This window comes from Schistocerca nitens, chromosome 12, assembly GCF_023898315.1.
Source record: "Schistocerca nitens isolate TAMUIC-IGC-003100 chromosome 12, iqSchNite1.1, whole genome shotgun sequence".
Taxonomy (NCBI): Eukaryota; Metazoa; Arthropoda; class Insecta; order Orthoptera; family Acrididae; genus Schistocerca; species Schistocerca nitens.
Window position 1 is genome coordinate 26,583,824 of NC_064625.1, and position 25,160 is coordinate 26,608,983.

Sequence of the window (25,160 nt, forward strand, 5' to 3'; positions counted from 1 at the left end):
CATATTGGAAAAGAACTGTTCTTCTTCCAACACTGGACCATGTTACGACTGACATGTGAGAACGTTTTGCTGAAGAAAATATTTATCATTTAAACTTCAATATAGTTTTGCCCTCACAGCTACAACATGACGGTAATGACCTGGCACATAAATTAAATAACTGATTAACTGAACTACCGTACTTTGAAGAAGAATCACTACTTGTGATTAAAAACAGGCTAATGGGAGAGATTCCTTGATACCAGCAAACGACCTTAAACGCCCTTAATGGTAATGATTATGTTATGCAAGTGTTGTCTGTTTGTCCTAGATCTGACTATCCTACTTTGCACACACTGTGCAGAATACACTACTGGACATTAAAATTGCTACACCACGAAGATGACGTGCTACAGACGCGAACTTTAACCGACAGCAAGAAGATGCTGTGATATGCAAATTATTAGCTTTTCAGAGCATTCACATAAGGTTGGCGCCGCTGGCGACACCTACAACGTGCTGACATGAGGAAAGTTTCCAACCGATTTCTCATACACAAACAGCAGTTGACCGGCGTTGCCTGGTGAAACGTTGTTGTGGAGAAATGCGTACCATCACTTTTCCGACTTTGATAAAGGTCGGATTGTAACATATCGCGATTGCGGTTTATCGCATCGCCACATTGCTGCTCGCATTGGTCGAGATCCAATGACTTTTAGCAGAATATGGAATCGGTGGGTTCAGGAGGGTAATACGGAACGCCGTGCTGGATCCCAACGGCCTCGTATCACTACCAGTCGAGAAGACAGGCATCTTAGCCGCATGGCTGTAACGGATCGTGCAGCCACGTATCGATCCCTGAGTCAACAGATGGGGACGTTTGCAAGACAACAACCATCTGCACGAACAGTTCGACGACGTTTGCAGCAGCATGGATTATCAGCTCGGAAACCATGGCTGCGGTTACCCTTGACGCTGCATCACAGACAGCAGCGCCTGCGATGGTCTACTCAACGACGAACCTGGGTGCACGAATGGCAAAACGCCATTTTTTCGGATGAATCCAGGTTCTGTTTACAGCATCACGCTGGTCACATCCGTGTTTGGCGACATCCCGGTGAACGCACATTGGAAGCGTGTATTCGTCATCGCCATACTGGTGTATCAAAAATGGCTCTAAGCACTATGGGACTTAACATCTGTGGTCATCAGTCCCCTAGAACTTAGAACTACTTAAACCTAATTAACCTAAGGACATCACACACATCCACGCCCGAAGCAGGATTCGAACCCGCGACCATAGCGGTCACGCGGTTCCAGACTGAAGCGCCTAGAACCGCACGGCCACACCGGCCGGCTACTGGTGTATCACCCGGCGTGATGGTATGGGATGCCATCGGTTACACGTCTCGGTCACCTCTTGTCCCCATTGACGGCACTTTGAACAGTGGACGTTACATTTCAGATGTGTTACGACCCGTGGCTCTACCCTTCATTCGATCCCTGCGAATCCCTACATTTCAGCAGGATAATGCACGACCGCATGTTGCAGGTCCTGTACGGGCTTTTCTGGATACATAAAATGTTCGACTGCTGCCCTGGCCAGCACATTCTCCAGATCTCTCACCAACTGAAAACGTCTGGTCAATGGTGGCCGAGCAACTGCCTTGTCACAATACCCCAGTCACTACTCTTGATGAACTGTGGTATCGTGTTGAAGCTGCATGGGCAGCTGTACCTGTACTCGCCATCCAAGCTCTGTTTGACTCAATGCCCGGGCGTATCAGGGCCGTTATTACGGCCAGAGGTGGTTGTTCTGGGTACTGATTTCTCAGGACCTATGCAACCAAATTGCGTGAAAATATAATCAACATGTCAGTTCTAGTATAATATATTAGTCGAATGAATACCCGTTTATCATCTACATTTCTTCTTGGTGTAGCAATTTTAATGGCCAGTAGTGTATTTGCTTGTCTACCTCCATCTATTGCCACAGTAGAAAGAAGTTTTTCAGCACTGCAGTGTACAAAAACATGGCTGACGTCGACAATGAAGAAGGGTCGACTTAATGACTTAGCTCTGTTGAACACTGACCCTGACATTGATTGTCCTATTGACGACGTCATTAATCAATTTGCCAGGAAGAATAGGTGCATAGAATTAATTATTTGAGGAATAGAACGCAACTGTAACTTTTTGTATCATAAGATGGCATTGTCTTGTATATGTGTATAATCAGTTTAAATAATATTTACTTAAACTTTGCATGTGACTTGACTATTTTTTTATAGGTGTAAAAGTAAAGGTGGCTCAAGATACCTTCAGCGCTCCCTCCTTGAGGTTGTTCTGTATCTGCCACTACAGGATTTAATCCGGCATGAAGACAAAGGTGTAAAGGAGTAGATTAACGGACGGTAAGAATTTGCTAGAATTCACTGCGTCCGTGGACAGGAGTGGATAGCCACCCATTGCTAAATCCCCGCCTGAAGACCGCTCCAAACTGCTTTGTTCGCTCCCCTTTGTTTGCTCCCGGGTGAGGGGATAAGAAACACGCTTTGGAGGGCTTTGTTTTGCTCAAAGAGTTTGCCCAACTGGCAGCAAGATTAATGTCCTGGATTTAGGCTCTAAATCCATTTTATGCTCCAGAGCCGAAATACGGCTCTCGTTTTTCCTTAGAACTCTATATAAATTAGTTTTTTATACATCCGCATTCTGTAATAACTCAGGGTTTCTCTCTCTCTCTCTCTCTCTCTCTGCTTTGCAGCGCAAGAACGTTTCGACACTTGTACGACATCTTCTGTGACTCCCATTCTACATGTGTGGTACAGTATGCTTCCTATTCACGTACTCCTGTTTTTTCAGGTTCTGTTCGCCTGTGAAATTCATGAAGACTGACTGCTTATAAACTTCTGTGTGAACTGTAACTATCCTTATCTTTCAGAGTGAATTTTCACCCTGCAGCGGAGGGTGCGCTGATGTGAAACCTCCAGTCAGAATAAAACTGTGTGCTGAACTTGCAATCGAACCCGAGACTTTTGCCCCGCGAGCGAGTGCTCTATCCACTCTTAGGAAGTGTCAAATCAGTGCACAGTCCGATGCAGGGTGAAAATTCCGTTTGGAAACAATCTTCCCAGTCTGTAGCTGAGTCACGTGTCTGCAGTATCATTTCCCCCAAAAATGCTCATCCCATACGGTGTATAGGAAGTGTTTGGAAGGTAGCAGGCGAGGTACAGGCGGGAATAAAGCTTTGAGGAATCGTGCTTGGGTAGCTCAGTGGGTAGAGCGCATGCCTGAGAACGGCAAGGTTGCAGTGCGGTCCAGAACACAGTTTTAATCTGCCAGGAATTGTCAGGTTAATCTTGTCTTCACGCAATCCATGCAGAGCGATACATTGGGGGCTGTAGCATAGTCTTCACTTAATATTGGTTCTTCAGACTATGGAAGTAAGCTGTCGCCAGATAGTTTACGTCTGCCAGTTCAGTTTTTTCGCCATCTCCGTGGCACTCCCCCATGGTTCAAAGAAACCTGTGAGTATTAGTACTACCCTTCGGTGTACATGTGCGATATCCCCTGTTAGTCCTGTTTGTTACGGATGCCACACCTTGAACGGTATTCCAGCATCTGTAGCAACGATGGGTGTTGTAAGTGATCTCCTTTGCAGATGTACTGCATTTCCATAATATTCCACAAATGACTCAATGCCTGCCACCTACTACACTACTGTCTATTAAAATTGGTACACAACGAGGATGACGTGCTACAGACGCTAAATTTAACCGACAGGAAGAAGATGCTGTGATATGCAAATGAATAGCTTTTCAGAGCATTCACACAACGTTGACGCCGGTGGCGACACCTACAACGTGCTGACATGAGGAAAGTTTCCAACCGATTTCTCATACACCAACAGCAGTTGACCGGCGTTGCCTGGTGAAACGTTGTTGTGATGCCTCGTGTAAGGAGGAGAAATGCGTACCATAACGTTTCCGACTTTGATAAAGGTCGGATTGTAGCCTATCGCGATTGCGGTTTACCCAGTCGCGACATTGCTGCTCGCGTTGGTCGAGAGCCAATGACTGTTAGCAGAATATGGGACGGTGGGTTCAGGAGGGTAATACGGAACGCCGTGCTGGATCCCAACGGCCTCGTATCACTAGCAGTCGAGATGACAGGCATCTTATCCGCATGGCTGTAACGGATCGTGCAGCCACGTCTCGATCCTTGACTCAACAGATGGGGACGTTTGCAAGACAATAACCATCTGCACGAACAGTTCGACGACGTTTGCAGCTGCACGGACTATCAGCTAGGAGACCGTGGCTGCGGTTACCCTTGACGCTGCATCACAGACAGGAGCGCCTGCGATGGTGTACTCGACGACGAACCTGCGTGCACGAATGGCAAAACGTCATTTTTTCGGATGAATCCAGGTTCTGTTTACAGCAGCATGTTGGTCGCATCCGTGTTTGGCGACATCGCGGTGAACGGACACTGGAAGCGTGTATTCGTCGTCGCCATACTGGCGTATCACCCGGCGTGAGGTATGGGGTGCCATTGGTTACACGTCTCGGTCACCTCTTGTTCGCATTGACGGCACTTTGAACAGCGGACGTTACATTTCAGATGTGTTACGACCCGTGGCTCTACCCTTCATTCGATCCCTGCGAAACCCTACATTTGAGCAGGATGATGCATGACCGCATGTTTCAGGTCCTGTACGGGCCTTTCTGGGTACAGAAAATGTTCGACTGCTGTCCTGTCCAGCACATTCTCCAGATCTCTCACCAATTGAAAACGTCTGATCAATGGTGGCCGAGCAACTGGCTCGCCACAATACGCCAGTCACTACTCTTGATGAACTGTGGTATCGTGTTGAAGCTGCATGGTCAGCTGTACCTGTACACGCCATCCAAGCTCTGTTTGACTCAATGCCCGGGCGTATCAGGGCCGTTATTACGGCCAGAGGTGGTTGTTCTGAGTACTGATTTCTCAGGATATATGCACCCAAATTGCGTGAAAATGTAATCACGTGTCAGTTCTACTATAATATACTTGTTCAATGAATACCCGTTTATCATCTGCATTTCTTCTTGATGTAGCAATTTTAATGGCCAGAAGTGTATTCCACAAATGAACCAAAGCCTGCCACCTACTACATCTACCACTGAGACTATGCGACACGATTTCACAGCCCTACAAATTATTCCTCTCAATTGTTTGTACGGGCTTATTGATTTTATTTATGACTACTGATATTTTCGTCGTAGCATATCAGGTATCCGAGTTTGTGAAGTGCACGATTTTACATTTCTCAATAACTGAAGCAACTTGGAATTTCATGCACCACTTTTGACATGTTACTAATACGTGGCTGGATGTCTGTGCACCTTGTTTTCAGGGAGTAATTGACCAGTAACACATCCCTCCCCTCCGCCACACTTACGATCCTTTAAAACACACACATTTCTCTTCACGGTACATCCACTGTTGATACTCATCATGAATCATGAAACCCACTGCAGTTGTAAACATTATTTATTTCTAAAAAGGAAAGATTGTATGAACATAGTGTGGGTAATTTCTACTCCATTTTGAGCAAAAGCGTGTTTTTCATCCATCTCAATGTTTATGACATCATATCTCCTGAACAATCTGTAGCACAATGGTATAACTTTGCAGGTCTTTCGGTGGTATATGTGGAAGATGGCTGCAAAGCTGTGTTGCGAATAGAGTCGGTAGAAAGACGTAATAAACTGAAACTTCAAGAGTAATGCTGAAGTTCTGCTGACAAACAGCGAAAATGTAGTAAGCGATTAACTTTTTTTTTTATTTTCATCACTTTGCGGGGGTGTGAGTGAGAAAAAGTTTCGTAAAGGCTTTAAATTACGCCGTCCGTTTAGTTGCCTCAGTGTTAACACACAGTTCCTAACTGTAATACTTCTCTTTAAGCTTTCAGCATGAAAGAGGCAAAACATTATCTACATCTACATCTACATCAACACTCCGCAAGCCACCTGACGGTGTGTGGTGGAGGGTACTTTGAGTACCTCTACCGGTTCTCCCTTCTATTCCAGTCTCGTATTGTTCGTGGGAAGAAAGATTGTCGGTATGCCTCTGTGTGAGCTCTAATCTCTCTGATTTTATCCTCATGGTCTCTTCGCGAGATATACGTAGGAGGGAGCAATATACTGCTTGACTCTTCGGTGAAGGTATGTTCTCGAAACTTCTACAAAAGCCCGTACCGAGTTACTGAGCGTCTCTCTTGCAGAGTCTTCCACTGGAGTTTATCTATCATCTCCGTAACGCTTTCGCGATTACTAAATGACCCTGTAACGAAGCGTGCTGCTCTCTGTTGGATCTTCTCTGTCTCTTCTATCAACCCTATCTGGTACGGATCCCACACTGCTGAGCACTATTCAAGCAGTGGGCGAACAAGTGTACTGTAACCTACTTCCTTTGTTTTCGGATTGCATTTCCTTAGGATTCTTACAATGAATCTCAGTCTGGCATCTGCTTTACCGACGATTATGGCTCTGAGCACTATGGGACTTAACATCGGAGGTCATCAGTCCCCTAGAACTTATAATTACTTAAACCTAACTAACCTAAGGACATCACACACATCCATGCCCGAGGCAGGATTCGAACCTGTGACCCTAGCAGTCGCGCGGTTCCAGACTGAAGCGCCCAGAACCGCTTGGCCACCGCGGCCGGCTACTGACGATTAATTTTACGTGGTCATTCCATTTTAAATCACTCCTAATGCCTACTCCCAGATAATTTATGGAATTAACTGCTTTCAATCGCTGACCTGCTATATTGTAGCTAAATGATAAAGGATCTTTCTTTCTATGTATTCACAGCACATTACACTTGTCTACACTGAGATTCAATTGCCATTCCCTTAACCATGCGTCAATTCGTTGCAGATCCTCCTGCATTTCAGTACAATTTTCCATTGTTACAACCTCTCGATTATGATCACCTACTAAATAGCTTCGTTATCCGTCTTTGGAATGAAATACATCATTTATGCTGCGTATCAGGAAAGCGACAGATGGTAGGTTTGTGGGGTACGTGGCGTTAAATATCTAAACACGGGTCACGTAATTCGCGTAAATAACGGGCCGCTGATTTGTGCATGCGGTGATGGCATCCGATAGCGACCCAGATGGATTTCAAAGAATTTACATCGGGCGAATTTGGTCGCCAAGACATCCACTTGAGTTCACTATAATACTGCCCAAACCTCTGTAGCACGGTTCTGGCTCCGAGACACGGACAATTATTCTGCTGAAAGATAACATCGCCGTCCGGGAAGGCACCGAGCATGAAGGGATGCAGGTGATTCGCAGCTTTAAGCGTGCTTCGATTACTACCACAGGTCCCATGAGAGCGTAGCAGACTGTCTCCCGTAGCACAATACTGCTCTCACCAAACTATGTTCGTGGCGCGCTGCACGTTTCGTGTCGCAGTTCACCTCGATGACGCCGTTTGTGGTGACTCGACCTAAAGTAGCAAAAATGTGATTCACCCGAAGAGCCGACACGTTTCCATTGATGAAGGTCGAATTCCGGTGGTTCCGTTCCCACTGCCATCGTAATTGACGATGTCGTTGGGTCAACATGTGATCACGTAGGGGCGGTCTGCTGCGGAGCTCCGTGTTCAACAGTGTACGATGAACGGTGAGCTCCGAAACACTTGTACGTGCATCACCATTGTGCACTTTCGGCAGAGATGACACAAATCGTTTATCCTACTTCACAGAGCAGACAAACCTCCGAAACCCACGTTCTATGAAGAGTCGTGGACGTCCAACCATTTAGCGGGTAGTGGTAGTTTCACTGTCCCGCCTCTTTCCATTGACGCTCACGAGAGTAGCACGTGAATATTCGACCAGCTTCGCCGTTTTCGAGATAACAATCCGCCCTTTGTGAAAGTCGCTTATCTCAATAGATTTCCCCATTTGCAGCCCGTATCTTCGCTAGGGTGATACGTCGTCACTGTCTGCGCCGCTTCCTTGCTTACTTTTTTTACGTCATGATGTGCCAGCAACCCTACCAGGCGGCATGCAACATCGCAGTGGGCAGTGATCACAATGTTTTCGCTTATCGGAGTATACTCTTCCAGAATTTTTCGTACCTATAACATTAATCACTGTGAAGCGTACTCGTTAGCCGGCCGGTGTGGCCGAGCGGTTCTAGGCGCTTCAGTCCGGAACCACGCGACTGCTATGGTCGCAGGTCCTAATCCGGCCTAGTGTATGGATGTGTGCGATGTCCTTAGGTTAGTTAGGTTTAAGTAGTTCTAAGTTCTAGGGGACTGATGACCTCAGCTGTTAAGTCCCATAGTGCTCAGAGCCATTTGAACCACTTCCGTATTCCTTACTACTTTGAGTGACGTATTTGACCGACGTTTCTGGATTTTCACTATGACAGCTTTGGCGGAAAAGGAACAAGATGTATGCTTTTATCTAGTCTGTTGTCACCTTGTAGGTACATATACGTACATACACTACTGCCCATTAAAATTGCTACACCAAGAAGAAATGCAGATGCTAAACGGGTATTCATTGCACAAATATATTATACTAGAACTGACATGTTGATTATATTTTCAAGCAATTTGGGTGCGTAGATACTGAGAAATCAGTACCCACAACAACCACCTCTGGCCGTAATAACGGCCTTGATACGCCTGGGCATTGAGTCAAACAAAGCTTGGATGGCGTGTACAGCTACAGCTTCCCGTGTAGCTTCAACACGATACCACAGTTCATGAAGAGTAGTGACTGGCGTATTGTGACGAGGCAGTTGCTCGGCCACCACTGACCACACGTTTTCAATTGGTGAGAGATCTGGAGAATGTGCTGGCCAGGGCAGCAGTCGAACATTTTCTGTGTCCAGAAAGGCCCGTACAGAACCTGAAACATGCGGTCGTGCATTATCCTGCTCAAATGTAGGGTTTCGTAGGGATCGAATGAAGGGTAGAGCCACGTGTCGTAACACATCTGAAATGTGACGTCCACTGTTCAAAGTGCGGTCAATGCGAACAAGAGGTGACCGAGACGTCTAACCAATGGCACCCCATACCATCACGCTGGGTGATACGCCAGTATGGCGATGACGAATACACGCTTCCAATATGCGTTCACCGCGATGTCGCCAAACACGGATGCGACCATCATGATGCTGTAAACAGAACTTGGATTCATCCGAAAAATTGAAGTTTTGCCATTCGCGCACCCAGGTTCGTCGTTGAGTACACCATCGCAGGCGCTCCTGTCTGTGATGCAGCGTCAAGAGTAACCGCAGCCACGGTCTCCGAGCAGATAGTCCATGCTGCTGCAAACGTCGTCGAACTGTTCGTGCAGATGGTTGTTGTCTTGCAAACGTCCCAATCTGTTGACTCAGGGATCGAGACGTGGCTGCACGATCCGCTACAGCCACGCGGATAACATCCCTGTCATCTCGACTGCTAGTGATACGAGGCCGTTGGGATCCAGCACGGCGTTCCATATTACCGTCCTGAACCCACAGATTCCATATTCTGCTAACAGTCATTGGATCTCGACCAACGCGCCGGTCGCGGGAGGCCGGGCGGTTCTGGCGCTGCAGGCCGGAACTGCGGGACTGCAACGGTCGCAGGTTCGACTCCTGCCTCGGGCATGGGTGTGTGTGATGTCCTTAGGTTAGTTAGGTTTAAATAGTTCTAAGTTCTAGGGGACTTATGACCTAAGATGTTGAGTCCCATAGTGCTCAGAGCCATTAGAGCCATTTGACCAACGCGAGCAACAATGTCGCGATACGATAAACCGCAATCTCGATAGGCTACAATCCGACCTTTATCAATGTCGGAAACGTGATGGTACGCATTTCTCCTCCTTACACGAGGCATCACAACAACGTTTCACCAGGCAACGCCGGTCAACTGCTGTTTGTGTATGAGAAATCGGTTGTAAACTTTCCTCATGTCAGCACGTTGTAGGTGTGACCACCGGCGCCAACCTAGTGTGAATGCTCTGAAAAGCTAATCAGTTGCATATCACTGCATCTTCTTTGAGTCGTTTAAATTTTGCGTCTGTAGCACGTCATCTTCGTGGTGTAGCAATTTTAATGGTCAGTAGTGTAATAGTCTGCCCTTCGTCAAAGTCGCCTATATCAATGGATTTACGCATTTGCAGCCCGTATCTTCGCTAGGGCGGTCCCCCGTCATTGTCTGGTCCGCTTACATACTTTCGTCACTGCGTCACTTGCCTGCAATGTCACCCTGCGACATCCACCGTCACGATGGACAGTGCTCATCATGTTTTGGCTTATCAGTGTACATCTCGTAATGATTACATTGTTACAGCATTTTAAACTCTTGAATCAGTCAGTAATTATGCGAAATATTGCATATCAAATTTTTGCTTCCCTTTTGCAAGCCATTATACAGGAAACCTATAGCTGGTAACAGGTTCTGAGCTCCAGTCGCCTGGTAATACGGATGTTATAGATTACTGCTCTAACTGACCGTAACTGAGTCTATATGCCCGACATGACAGTATTTTTCTTTGTTTCCGCAGTTCCTGTCTGCGCTGATGCTGAAGGACTACGAGGCAGCCCTCAAGTACTGCAAGCTCAGTAAGTATTCCAGCTACATTAGTACTCTTCAGCATTAGATTGTATCCAGTAGTCTGACGTAGCTTGCGATGGGTGGCATGGATTAAGAATATTTCAAAAGCTTACTAAAAGGCTGGATTACGGCGGGTGGGAGGAAGAAGGGGCGAGATGGAGTATGTGGAGGAGGCAGCAGGGAAGGCAGAGGGAGGGGGGGGGGGGGGAAGACCCACCAGAAAGAAAAAAACAATAAAAGGCAGACTGCCTTCCCACATTTAGGCGGAAACGACAGAAACAAACAACCCTGTGCGTGGAATATAGTAAACGGATCGAAAAAAAATTATACAGGATGTTCGGAAATTCCCGATACAAACTTCTAGGACTTGAAGAAACGTGTGAGTACATCATATTTTGAACAGGAACCAATGCCCAGAAACGTACCGGTTCCCTTCTAGTACGGCTTCAATTCAGATGTTTAACTCATTCACTTCCGCCTGGGGAACTGAATTAGGCGTGACGCAGTACAATTAAAGGTGGCAATTCGAATGAAAACATTGACTTAAGCACATTTGTTTGTTGTTGTGATCTTCAGTCCTGAGACTGGTTTGATGCAGCACTCCATGCTACTCTATCCTGTGTAAGCTTCTTCATCTCCCAGTACCTACTGCAACCTACATCCTTCTGAATCTGCTTAGTGTATTCATCTCTTGGTCTCCCTCTACGATTTTTACCCTCTACGCTGCCCTCCAATACTAAACTCGTGATCCCTTGATGCCTCAGAACATGTCCTACCAACCGATCCCTTCTTCTAGTCAAGTTGTGCCACAAACTTCTGTTCTCCCCAGTCCTATTCAGTACTTCCTCATTAGTTATGTGATCTACCCATCTAATCTTCAGCATTCTTCTGTAGCACCACATTTCGAAAGCTTCTATTCTCTTCTTGTCCAAACTAGTTATCGTCCAAGTTTCAATTCCATACATGGCTACACTCCATACAAGTACTTTCAGAAATGACTTCCTGACACTTAACTCTATACTCGATATTAGCAAATTTCTCTTCTTCAGAAACGCTTTCCTTGCCATTGCCAGTCTACATTTTATATCCTCTCTACTTCGACCATCATCAGTTATTTTGCTGCCCAAATAGCAAAACTCATCTACTAGTTTAAGCGTCTCATTTCATAATCTAATTCCCTCAGCGTCACCCGACTTAATTCGACTACATTCCATTATTCTCGTTTTGGTTTTGTTGATGTTCGTCTTATACCCTCCTTTCAAGACACTGTCCATTCCGTTCAACTGCTCTTCCAGGTCCTTTGCTGTCTCTGACAGAATTACAGCGTCATCGGCGAACCTCAAAATTTTTATTTCTTCTCCATGGATTCTAATACCTACTCCGAACTTTTCTTTTGTTTCCTTTACTGCTTGCTCAATATACAGATTGAATAACATCGGGGATAGGCTACAACTCTGTCTCACTCCCTTCCCAACCACTGCTTCCCTTTCATGCCCCTCGACTCTTATAACTGCCATCTGGTTTCTGTACAAATTGTAAATAGCCTTTCGCTCCCTGTATTTTACCCCTGCCACCTTCAGATTTTGAAAGAGAGTATTCCAGTCACAGTGTCAAAAGCTTTCTTTAAGTCTACACATGCTAGAAACGTAGGTTTGCGTTTCCTTAATCTTTCTTCTAAGATAAGTCGTAGGGTCAGTATTGCCTCTCGTGTTCCAGTAAACTGATCTTCCCCGAGGTCGACTTCTACCATTTTTTCCATTCGTCTGTAAAGAATTCGTGTTAGTATTTTGCAGCTGTGATTTATTAAACTGATAGTTTGGTAATTTTCACATCTGTCAACACCTGCTTTCTTTGGGATTGGAATTATTATATTCTTCTTGAAGTCTGAGGGAATTTCGCCTGTCTCGTACATCTTGCTCACCAGATGGTAGAGTTTTGTCAGGACTGGCCCTCCCAAGGCCGTCAGTAGTTCTAATGGAATGTTGTCTACTCCCGGGGCCTTGTTTTTGTGTGTATTAACACTTAATCATTACATATTTACATTGTTTCAAAACAAACAAAAACTCAGCGTACTGTACGTATAGAACAGTAGTGATGCATTATAACAGCTGCTCGATGTGGCGACCACCAACTTTGTTACAGACACTGTAGCTACAAAGCATGTTCTGATATACACTCTCCATCCCTCCTCGCGTGTCTCTTGTTTCCAGTCCAGCGGCCAGAACTCGTACCAGCAGATCAGATCCTCCTCTCTCTCTCTCTACTGGGGGCTCGTGAATTAAACTTTGTAGACGTTAAGTGACACCAGGTAACCGTTTGACGTACTGTATACCATGTAGCATTCCAGGACAAGCAACTCTGAGACTTTTCTCTTTCCCTCAGCAGACCTGGACGCGTTACACATCTGAACTCAAGCCGTCGTCGAAGTCCTAGAAGTCTCTAACGGAAATTTCCGAACATCCTATACATACACATCAAAAAAAGTTTTGCATCACCACGGTTCCGATAGCACCGGAACCTGTACAGAAAACTGGAATAGAGATCAACATAAACATCGTTTCCGCCATTTTTATTGTTCATGAAAACCGTACATTGCATGTTGTACCACCATACCGCAAGACCTTCAGAAGTGGTAGTCCAGATTGCTGTACACACCGGTACCTGTACTACCCCGCAGCATGTCCTCTTGCACTGGTGCATGTCTGTATTCTTCGTGGCATCCTGCCTCAAGTTGATCAAGGCACTGTTGGTCCAGATTATCCCACTCTTCAACGGCGTTTTGCCGTAGATCCCTTAGAGTGGTTGGTGGGTCACGTCGTCCATAAACATCCCTTTTCAATCTATCCCAGCCATCTTCGATAGGGTTCATGTCTGGAGAACATGCTGGCCACTCTAGTCGAGCGATGTCTTTATCCTGAAGGAAGTTATTCACAAGATGTGCACGATGGGGGCGCGAATTGTTGTCCATGAAGACAAATGCCTCGCCAGTATGGTGCCAATATGGTTGCGCTATCGGTCGGAGGATGTCATTCACGTATCGTACAGCCGTTACGGCATGACAACCAGCGGCGTACATCGAGCCCACATAATGCCACCCCAAAACAGCAGAGAACCTCCACCTTGCTGCACTCACTGAACAGTGTGTCTAAGGCGTTCAGCCTGACCGAATTGCCTCCAAACACGTCTCCGACGATTGTCTAGTTGAAGGCATATGCGGCACTCATGGGTGAAGATAACGTGAAGCCAATCCTGAGCGGTCCATTCGTCCTGTTGTTGGACTTATCTGTACCTTGCTGCATGGTGTCGTGGTTGCAAAGATGGACCACGCCATGGACGTCGGGAGTGACGTTGCACATCGTGCAGCCTATTGCGCACAGTTTGAGTCGTAACACGACGTCCTGTGGCTGCACGAAAAGCATTATTCAACATGGTGGCGTTGCCGCCAGCGTTCCTCCGAGCCATAATCCCTAGGTCATCTACTGCAGTAGTAGCCCTTGGGCGGCCAGCTCCGACGACTAGGTGAAAGAAGAGGCTCATAACTTTCTGAACAGCATGGCGGCCATCTGGTATGACACAGGCATACAGAACCTGCCACAGCGTCTACAAAAATGCAACGACAGAAATGGTGATTATGTCGAAAAATAGCTAAATGTTCAAGCTGTAAACTGATGTAAACCATTGGGGAAACAAACAGGTCTATGTACTTATAAAAAATAGGAGACCTTACTTTTGGGATTACCCTCGTAGATGTAGATGTAGATCGTGATTCCCACTCCTAGCGGAAGTAGGGTTATCTCCCTCCCACTGTATTTTTACACAGGTAATGAGTCACGTATAGACAAAATCCGGTTGAAATTGCTTTAGGCGTTCCCGAGTTATGTTTTTATGTCACTGCCATTTCAACCCAAACCCTCGGCCATAGAGGTGCTACGGGTACCTTGCAGTAATTTTTGCAGGTGGCAAGTGATACGTGCCCCAATTTTAGGAGAAATTCCTTCAGGCGTTGCAGAGATATGCTGAGATGTCACTGTCACTTTCCTAACTTTCCTAGGTTTTTTTTTTTTTTTTTTTTTTTTTTTTTTTGGATAGGAAATTTTTCAGTGCCGATCACTAGCGTAAAATTTTCTCTGCCCTGTATGGCATCTTCTGTGACTATGAGTCTTCCCAAATCTCTTCTTGTCTCTTCCAGCTATCCCGTGGAGTTTAATTTGAAAACGAAACTGAAAATTTTCTTGGTTAGCCTAATTGTCATTCATTCTGTGAATATCACTGTAAAACTTTAGTCTTCTCTACTTATTGCGTCTGTATAAATCTTCATTTCTCCTCTTCGTCCACTTTTTATCTTTGTTCTTTCGTGGTCCTAAATTTTTTTCTAAGCATTTTCCTTTCTTTCATTTCGAGTGTAATACATTCATGTGGGTACAGTGCTTTCGGTTGAATTACTGTTGCGTACTGTTTAATTTTTGCATGGAACGATAATGAACTTTAATTATATCGGCTTTGGGTGAGTTTGTATGTTAATTCCATTTTCTTTGGTCTTTCTCCTACTTTTGGTGTTTTCCATTCTCCCACATACTTAAACCTGCCAATTCTTCTGTTGTTTCTTGGTTGTGTTTTACCTATTTTCCTCAGTTGTGCATATGTTCCATGTATTCTGAAATTTTGGTACGTCTTTCTGTCATTATTTTTGCATCTCTTTTGTCCTTAGAGTCCGCAGCTCGTGGTCTTGCTATAGCGTTCTCGCTTCGCGCGCACGGGGTCCCGGGTTAGATTCCCGGTGGGTCAGGGATTTTCCCTGCCTCGAGATGACTGGGTGTTGTTGTGTCATCTTCATCACCATCATTCATCCCCATTATGGTCGGAGGAAGGCAATGGCAAACCACTTCCGCTAGGAGTATGGGACCTCATCATCATTTGTCCTTAGAAGTTGTTGAGGTATCGTCAGCGAAAGCGAGACATTTCACTTCAAATCCTCTTCTTCCTTGTCCTAGATGTGTTCCTTCGATGTTTTTCTCTTGCAGTCCTGTATGGCAATCCCCCAGACATTATCTTATAGCAAATTGAAGAGAATCGGTGAGAACCCATCTCCCTGCCGAGCTCCTCTGTTACTGAAACTTTTCCTAGAATTTTAACTTTTGCAGTTGTATCTGTAAATGCCTGTTCGACTAATTGTCTGGTGGTTTTGTCGATGCCTGCTTCTTACAGTTTTAGAAATAACGTCTTTCTGTCTGTGGAGTCAATGAAAGTAACGATGGGTTAATGTTCCGTATTGTTCTGAACTTGAGGATTGTTTTCAAGTTAAATAATTTGCTCTGAGCACGTTGTTCTTTTTGAACTCCGCTTGGTGCTCGCCAGTTGTGTTTTCTGTTTGCTCTTCTATCTTGTTTAGTAGAGCTTTTGATATATTTTTGTAGATGACTGGAAGTAGAGACAGGCCCCGGTAACTGTTGGCGCCCGTCCTGTCTCCCTTCTTATGTAGCGAATGGACTTGGGGATTGTTTCCTATCGTCCGGAGCCGGCCAGAGTGGCCGAGCGGTTAAAGGCGCTACAGTCTGGAACCGCACGACCGCTACGGTCGCAGGTTCGAATCCTGCCTCGGGCATGGATGTGTGTGATGTTCTTAGGTTAGTTAGGTTTAAGTAGTTCTAAGTTCTAGGGGACTTATGACCACAGCAGTTGAGTCCCATAGTGCTCAGAGCCATTTATCCATTTCTCCTATCGTCCGGTATTCTTTTGGATAGCGCCATTTAGCCATGCACAGTATACTTTTCTCATGGAGGCATTCTACCGCTTTGCAAACTTAGTCCTCTCGAAAACGCTTCCACCCTTCGCCAGAAAGCCAGTGACCACGCCCCTTTGGACGTCAGATAAATCGCTCCGTTTCTGCTTTATGACGACGACAGCAATGTTTTCCGTGTCCCCCTGACGCCCTCCACTGTTACTGGTGCCACCTGCCATCTGTGAGTGGTTATTGCACGTTGACGTCGAACCTGGGCGATGGACAGTTAATGTGACTCGGCTGTGTAATGTTCCGTTTTCCCCTGGCGTTCTGTTGATTTCCAGCTGAACAGTGTACTGTTCAGTTTGATTCAGAGACTGTGGTTCTGAAAGTGAGTTTCCCTTTTGAGATTTTCTGAAAAATTGTCTTTGAGCTGGCTTCTCGCAGTTTATAAGCTTGGTTCAAATGGCTCTGAGCACTATGGGACTTAACATCTGAGGTCATCAGTCCCCTAGAACTTAGAACTACTTAAACCTAACTAACCTAAGGATATCACACACATCCATGCCCGAGGCAGGATTCGAACCTGCGACCGTAGCGGTCACGCGGTTCCAGACTGAAGCGCCTAGAACTACTCGGCCAAAGAGACCGCCCTTTATAAACTTCTTGATGTATTACACTAGTAACTCGGAGTTGCCTTTGCCGTTGGTACTCAGTTTGCCTGTTGAATCTTTGAAGTGAAGGCTCCATATTCGCATTAACTGACGCCTATGGCTTGAGGATGACACGGCGGCCGGTCGGTACCATTGGGCCTTCATGGCCTGTGCGGGAGGAGTTTATTTTAATTTTTAAACCAAAACATGTTGACGACTGCCCATCGCGACGATGGATTACGCCTGGTGACGTTGCGGTCATATGACGCAGTAACGATAATATGTAAGCGGAGCGGAAACGGATGGGAGATCACCCAAGCGAAGATATGGGCTGCAAATGGGGAAATCCATTGGTATAAGTGACTTTGACAAAGGACAGACTATTATTACACTACTGGCCATTAAAATTGCTACAGCAAGAACAAATGCAGATGATAAACGGGTATCCATTGCACAAATATAGGCCGACCGATGTGGCCGAGCGGTTCTAGGCGCATCAGTCTGGAACCGCGTGATCGCAACGGTCGCAGGTTCTAATCCTGCCACGGGCATGGATGTGTGTGGTGTCCTTAGGTTAGTTAGGGTTAAGTAGTTCTAAGTTCTAGGGGACCGATGACCTTAGATGTTAAGTCCCATAGTGCTCAGAGCCATTTTTTTGCACAAGTATATTATACTAGCACTGACATGTGATTACATTTTCACGCAGTTTGGGTGCATAGAGCCTGAGAAATCAGTACCCAGAACAAACACCTCTGGCCGTAATAACAAGCTTGATATGCCTGGGCATTGAGTCAAACAGAGCTTGGATGGCGTGTACAGGTACAGCTGACCATGCAGCTTCAACACGATACCACAGTTCATCAAGAGTAGTGACTGGCGTATTGTGACGAGGCAGTTGCACGGCCACCATTGACCGGACGTTTTCAAATTGGTGAGAGATCTGGAGATTATGCTGGCCAGGGCAGCAGTCCAACATTTTCTGTATCCAGAAAGGCCCGTACAGGACCTGCAATATGCGGTCGTGCATTATCGTGCTGAAATGTAGGATTTCGCAGGGATCGAATGAAGGGTAGAGCCACGGGTTGTAACACATCTGAAATGTAACGTCCGCTGTTCAAAGTGCCGTCAATGCGAACAACAGGTGACCGAGACGTGTAACCAATGGCACCCCATACCATCACGCTGGGTGATACGCCAGTATGGCAATGACGAATACACGCTTCCAATGTACGTTCACTGCAATGTCGCCAAACACGGATGCGACCATCGTGACGCTGTAAACGGGACCTGGATTCATCCGAAAAAATGATGTTTTGCCATTCGTGCACGCAGGTTTGTCGTCGAGTACACCATCGCAGGCGCTCCTGTCTGTGATGCAGCGTCAAGGGTAACCGCAGTCGTGGTCTCCGAGCTGATAGTTCATGCTGCTGCAAACGTCGTCGATCTGTTCGTGCAGATGGTTGTTGTCTTGCAAACGTCCCCATCTTTTGACTCAGTGATCGAGACGTGGCTGCACGATCCGTTACAGCCGTGCGGATAAGACGCCTGTCATGTCGACTGCTAGTGATACGAGGCCGTTGGGATCCAGCACGGCGTTCCGTATTACCCTCCTGAACCCACAGATTCCATATTCTGCTAACAGCCATTGGATCTCGACCAACGCGAGCAGCGATGTCGCGACTGGGTAAACCGCAATCGCGATAGGCTACAATCCGACTTTTATCAAAGTCGGAGACGTGATGCTACGCTTTTCTCCTCCTTACACGAGGCATCACAACAACGTTTCACCAGGCAACGCCGGTCAACTGCTGTTTGTGTATGGGAAATCGGTTGGAAACTTTCCTCATGTCAGCACGTAGTAGGTGTCGCCACCGGCGCCAACCTTGTGTGAATGCTCTGAAAAGCTAATCATTTGCATATCACAGCATCTTCTTGCTGTCGGTTAAATTTCGCGTCTGTAGCACGTCATCTTCGTGGTGAAGCAATTTAAATGTCCAGTAGTGTATTACGTACAGCCTGTGAACGAGAATCTAGAAACGGCGAGCCTGGTCGAATGTTCACTTGCTACTGTCGTGAGCGTCTACGAAAAGAGGTAGAAGAGCAGTGAAACTACCGCTAGGCTCTATATAGTTGGACGTTCACGACTCTTCGTAGAATGTGAGGTTTGGAGGCCTGTCTGGAACTGTAAAACAGGACAGGTGCTGATCTGTGGCATCTCTGCCAAATGAGCGCAGTGCTGGTGCACACACAGGTGTTTCGGAGCTCGCCGTTCACCGTACATTGTTGAACATGGAGACCCGCAGCAGACCACCCACATGTGTCCACATGTTGACCCAACGACATCGTCAGTTACGATTGTAGTGGGCACGGGGCCATCGGGATTCGACCGTCCATCAATGGAAACGTGTAGGCCCTTCCGCTGAATCATGTTTTTCCACACGAGGTAGATGGTGGTCTCTACAAATGCCATTATCGCCGTGAACGGCGACTCGGACGTGCAGTGCATCACGGACGCGGGCTGGTGGGAGCAGTATTATGCTACGAGAGACTTTCTCCTGTGATTGCATGGGACCTGTGGTAGTAATCGAAGACGCGCTGAAAGCTGTGAACCAACAGCATCCCTTCATGCTTGATGTCTTCTCCGATGGCGATGTCATCTCTCAGCAGTGTAACTGTCCGTGTCTCGGAGCCAGAACCGTGCTACAGGAGCATTATAGTGAACTTGCAGCTAACGGTCACTGAACTATCGTGTTCCAGTTACTTGGACGACATAGTGGTTTCGGGACAGTTGGCCAATTTGCGTACCTTGCTTAAAGTGCTATGCTCAGAAGGTCTAATTTGCGACAAGAGGAGGTGTGCTTTCTTTAAAACCGAGATTGCCTATTTGGAACAGACGATCAATGTGCAAGGCATTCATCCAGCACAGGCACATGTCAGAGCTATTCGTGATTTGCCAGAGCCGCACAATTTTCAGGAACTACAGGCTGCGTTAGTCAAACTGACAAGCTATATTCGATTTATTCCAGATGCTGCTCAGATTGCAACTCCCCTGCATCGCCTCCACTGGAAGAACGTTACGAATGTGCGGTCAAAAGAGTGTGCATAATCCTTCAAGAACCAAATCTGTCATTTTGGCGGTCGATGCTTCCTCGCACAGGATTGAGGCTGTTCTGTCTTCCCGCTTCAAGGGTGCCAATCTATTGATCGTTTTTTCATCGAAACTGTTAAACAAGACGCAGCACAATTACTCGCAACTCGCCTTTATCTGTGTGTGTATGTCTTGGCAACCGAATTCACCTGTTGCAAATCCTATGGAATCCATGTGGGTCGCCATCGGGCTCCATTACTGCGTACGCAAGTCAGCGGCCCGTTATTTGAACGAATAACGTCACCTACGCGTAGACGTCTAATGTCACAAACCTTCCAACATACTTTGGGTTCCCCGGTACGAACAATCAGTCATGTATTTCGTTCCAAAGGCTGTGGTCATAATGCTTTGTTTCATCAGTGTGTATAGCTGCTGTATCTGTTACGTCTATAATTATTTATTCCTACTTATAGTAGATAAGTACTTCTCATACAGACACATCCAGATGGCCGAAAGTGTTGAGACACCCACTTCCAGGGCACAGGGAGGCACGCCAGGCTCTGGTGGAATTCGTCCGGCGTATTAAAGACTAGGGCCGGTGTGACGGCCTCTCCTGTATGTGGCTTTTAAGCCGTTTCCCACATCCGAGTAGGTGAATACCGGGCTGGCACCAAAGTTCCACCTCACACGTTTCGCAAACGTTCAGGAAATGTGTGACGCTTTGATAGGGGACAAGACAAGACGCACACTGCTGGAGTGTGCAGTGTCCGTCCTGAAAGGATGCGGGGGGGGGGGGGGGGGGGAGGGGGGGGGGGAAGAGGGTGCATGCGTTAGGAATGGCACCCGACGTTACACCACGACACAGACACAAATTTGAATACAGTGAACAGATACGTCAGTAACCGGACGGACAGTTCATAATTTCCTGAAAAAAAAAAAAATCGGGCACCTGGGGGATTTCAACACAGATCTCCTCCTTCACAGTCCAAAACCGTGACCACACAACCACAACGCACTCGCTATTCGAAGTTGCTTGATGTACATACTGAGCTTGAAACTTTAGTGTTTCTATTTTGCTTAATTTTTTTCAGAGTTCGCTACGCTTTCTTCCTGGTTTCATGCCTAAGCTGTGTTCAGTTTTTGACGGACTGTTCACTTTGCCACAGTACCACTAAATTCGACGGGGGAGAGTTTCTCTTGTCAGTATTGGAAGACAAACAATAAAATGTTCCCCGTCTCACGTCTGCTAACCCTGCAGTGACCGCGCGCTACCTACCACTCTGCCCCTGACATTAGCGATAAACTTTACTTAGCTCACGGCCAAATTCACTAACGTCAATTACCATGAAACAAATCGTAAATTTTACTGTATCTGTAAGTATTTTGTTTCTCTATGTAAACTGAAAGTACAGGGGAGAGAAAGGAAAGGAAAGGGAGGGGACTATTGATGTCAGCTGCATAGCGACTTGATCCGGAATCAGCGGCGGTAAGTGAAAACGTGTGCCGGACCGGGATTCTCCTGCCTATTAGGCAGGTGCATTAACCACTGCACTACCCGGGCACAGTATTTGCCACAACTCCGCGGACTATCTCGACACGCCTCCCACCTAGCGTCACCTGTTCGCAGTCCGTGCCCGAGTCCTCCTCGATTGTTTCTCAGAGATTCCCACAGGAGGTCAGACGTAATTGTGCACCCGCACAGAAGGAGGTGGATTCGTTGCCCCTCAGCTGCGAATCAGTTATATTAATTCGTGGTGTCTGACCTTTCGGACATTTACCACAACTGGCGGAAAAGTCCGAAGGAACAGACACCAAGAATTCGTATTTCTGTTACTAAAGAAGAAAATAATGTCTTAAGAAGCTCCTAACATTAGTTGTCGTTTTTGGATTCGGCTGTTGCTCGATGCGTACTACTATAAAGTACGGCTAACAACCGCGGGCCGGACAAATACTTGGTTCGCGACCCCCTCCCGTCGGGCCACCACGTGTACCACCGGCGGCTCGCGCCCGACTCCGCCAATTACGCCACCCGCAATACACTACCGTGCGTCGTATTACCTACCAGCCAGGCGAAAGAACCGCTCTGAATGGAATTTTACGTCAACCTTCAACGAGAGAACATTCCGAAAAACGACGATATCGCATAATTTGTGATTAATCTACACCACTGGACATTACAATTGCTACACCAGGAAGAAATGCAGATGATAAACAGGTATTCATTGGACAAATATATCATACTAGAACTGACATGTTACTACATTTTCACACAATTCGAATGCATAGATCCTGAGAAATCACTACCCAGAACAACCACCTCTGGCCGTAATAAAGGCCTTGATACGCCTGGGTATTGAGTCAAACCGAGCTTGGATGCCATGTACAGGTACAGCTGCCCATGCAGCTTCAACATGATACCACAGTTCATCAAGAGTAGTTACTGGTGTATTGTGACGAGCCGGTTGCTCGGCCACCATTGACCAGAAGTTTCCAATTGGTGAGAGATCTGGAGAATGTGCTGACCAGGGCAGCAGTCGAACATTTTCTGTATCCAAAAAGGCTCGTACAGGACCTGCAACATGCGGTCATGCATTATCCTGCTGACATGTAGCGTTTCGCAGGGATCGGATGAAGGGTAGAGCTACGGGTCGTAACACATCTGAAATATAACGTCCACTGTTCAAAGTCCCGTCAATGCGAACAAGAGGTGACCGCTACGTGTAACCAGTGGCACCCCATACCATCACGCCGGCTGATACGCCAGTATGGCGATGACGAATACACGCTTCCAATGTGCGTTCAGCGCGACGTCTCCAAACACGGATGCGACCATCACGATGGTGTAAACAGAACCTGGATTCATCCGAAAAAATGACATTTTGCCGTTCGTGCACACAGATTCATCGTTGGGTACACCATAGCAGGCGCTCCTGTCTGTGATGCAGCGTAAAGGGTAACCGCAGCCATGCTCTCCGAGCTGATAGTCCATGCTGCTGCAAACGTCGTCGAACTACACTCCTGGAAATTGAAATAAGAACACCGTGAATTCATTGTCCCAGGAAGGGGAAACCTTATTGACACATTCCTGGGGTCAGATACATCACATGATCACACTGACAGAACCACAGGCACATAGACACAGGCAACAGAGCATGCACAATGTCGGCACTAGTACAGTGTATATCCACCTTTCGCAGCAATGCAGGCTGCTATTCTCCCATGGAGACGATCGTAGAGATGCAGGATGTAGTCCTGTGGAACGGCTTGCCATGCCATTTCCACCTGGCGCCTCAGTTGGACCAGCGTTCGTGCTGGACGTGCAGACCGCGTGAGACGACGCTTCATCCAGTCCCAAACATGCTCAATGGGGGACAGATCCGGAGATCTTGCTGGCCAGGGTAGTTGACGTACACCTTCTAGAGCACGTTGGGTGGCACGGGATACATGCGGACGTGCATTGTCCTGTTGGAACAGCAAGTTCCCTTGCCGGTCTAGGAATGGTAGAACGATGGGTTCGATGACGGTTTGGATGTACCGTGCACTATTCAGTGTCCCCTCGACGATCACCGGTGGTGAACGGCCAGTGTAGGAGATCGCTCCCCACACCATGATGCCGGGTGTTGGCCCTGTGTGCCTCGGTCGTATGCAGTCCTGATTGTGGCGCTCACCTGCACGGCGCCAAACACGCATACGACCATCATTGGCACCAAGGCAGAAGCGACTCTCATCGCTGAAGACGACACGTCTCCATTCGTCCCTCCATTCACGCCTGTCGCGACACCACTGGAGGCGGGCTGCACGATGTTGGGGCGTGAGCGGAAGACGGCCTAACGGTGTGCGGGACCGTAGCCCAGCTTCATGGAGACGGTTGCGAATGGTCCTCGCCGATACCCCAGGAGCAACAGTGTCCCTAATTTGCTGGGAAGTGGCGGTGCGGTCCCCTACGGCACTGCGTAGGATCCTACGGTCTTGGCGTGCATCCGTGCGTCGCTGCGGTCCGGTCCCAGGTCGACGGGCACGTGCACCTTCCTCCGACCACTGGCGACAACATCGATGTACTGTGGAGACCTCACGCCCCACGTGTTGAGCAATTCGGCGGTACGTCCACCCGGCCTCCCGCATGCCCACTATACGCCCTCGCTCAAAGTCCGTCAACTGCACATACGGTTCACGTCCACGCTGTCGCGGCATGCTACCAGTGTTAAAGACTGCGATGGAGCTCCGTATGCCACGGCAAACTGGCTGACACTGACGGCGGCGGTGCACAAATGCTGCGCAGCTAGCGCCATTCGACGGCCAACACTGCGGTTCCTGGCGTGTCCGCTGTGCCGTGCGTGTGATCATTGCTTGTACAGCCCTCTCGCAGTGTCCGGAGCAAGTATGGTGGGTCTGACACACCGGTGTCAATGTGTTCTTTTTTCCATTTCCAGGAGTGTATTCGTGCAGATGGTTCTTGTGTCGGCCGGCCGGAGTGGTCGTCCGGTTCTAGGCGCTTCAGTCTGGAACCGCGTGACCGCTACGGTCGCAGGTTCGAATCCTGCCTCGTGCATGGATGTGTGTGATGCCCTTAGGTTAGTTAGGTTTAAGTAGTTCTAAGTTCTAGTGCTCAGAGCCATTTGAACTTTTTGTTTTTTGTCTTGCAAACGTCCCCACCTGTTGATTCAGAGATCGAGACGTGGCTGCACGATCCGTTACATCCATGCGGATAAGATGCCTGTCAACTCGACTGCTAGTGATATGAGGCCGTTGGGATCCAGCACGGCGTTCTGTATTACCCTCCTGAACCCACCGATTCCATATTCTACTATATATGTAAGCAGGAGATCCCGGGTTCGAGTCCCGGTCGGGGCACACATTTTCAACATGTCCCCAATGAAGTGTATCAACGCCTGCTTGCAGCTAGGGTGTCTATTTAATTATCATTTCATTTATAGCAAAGCTGCATGGTCATCCACGGTAACTGTTCTTTCGGGAACAGATACTACCGTCATATATATAGTTAAAAAAATATGGGCTCCCGGCCTTTGACCTTCTTGTGCGAAAGCACACGCTATGCCCGAACTCGTACGGGACTTGGTAGATTAATCTGCCACGAGTGGTGGTG

The 25,160-nt window shown here is 47.3% G+C and overlaps 1 protein-coding gene across 1 annotated transcript in view; it reads left to right on the forward strand.

The window, feature by feature from the left end:
- The window catches only part of LOC126214876 (glutamate-rich protein 2), a 290,884-nt gene that overhangs the window by 239,947 nt on the left and 25,777 nt on the right, over positions 1-25,160 (forward strand). Inside the window, exon 3 of the mRNA XM_049941522.1 lies at positions 10,547-10,604. Within this exon, the coding sequence (XP_049797479.1) occupies positions 10,547-10,604 (58 nt within the window). The remainder of the gene's footprint in view (positions 1-10,546; positions 10,605-25,160) is intronic.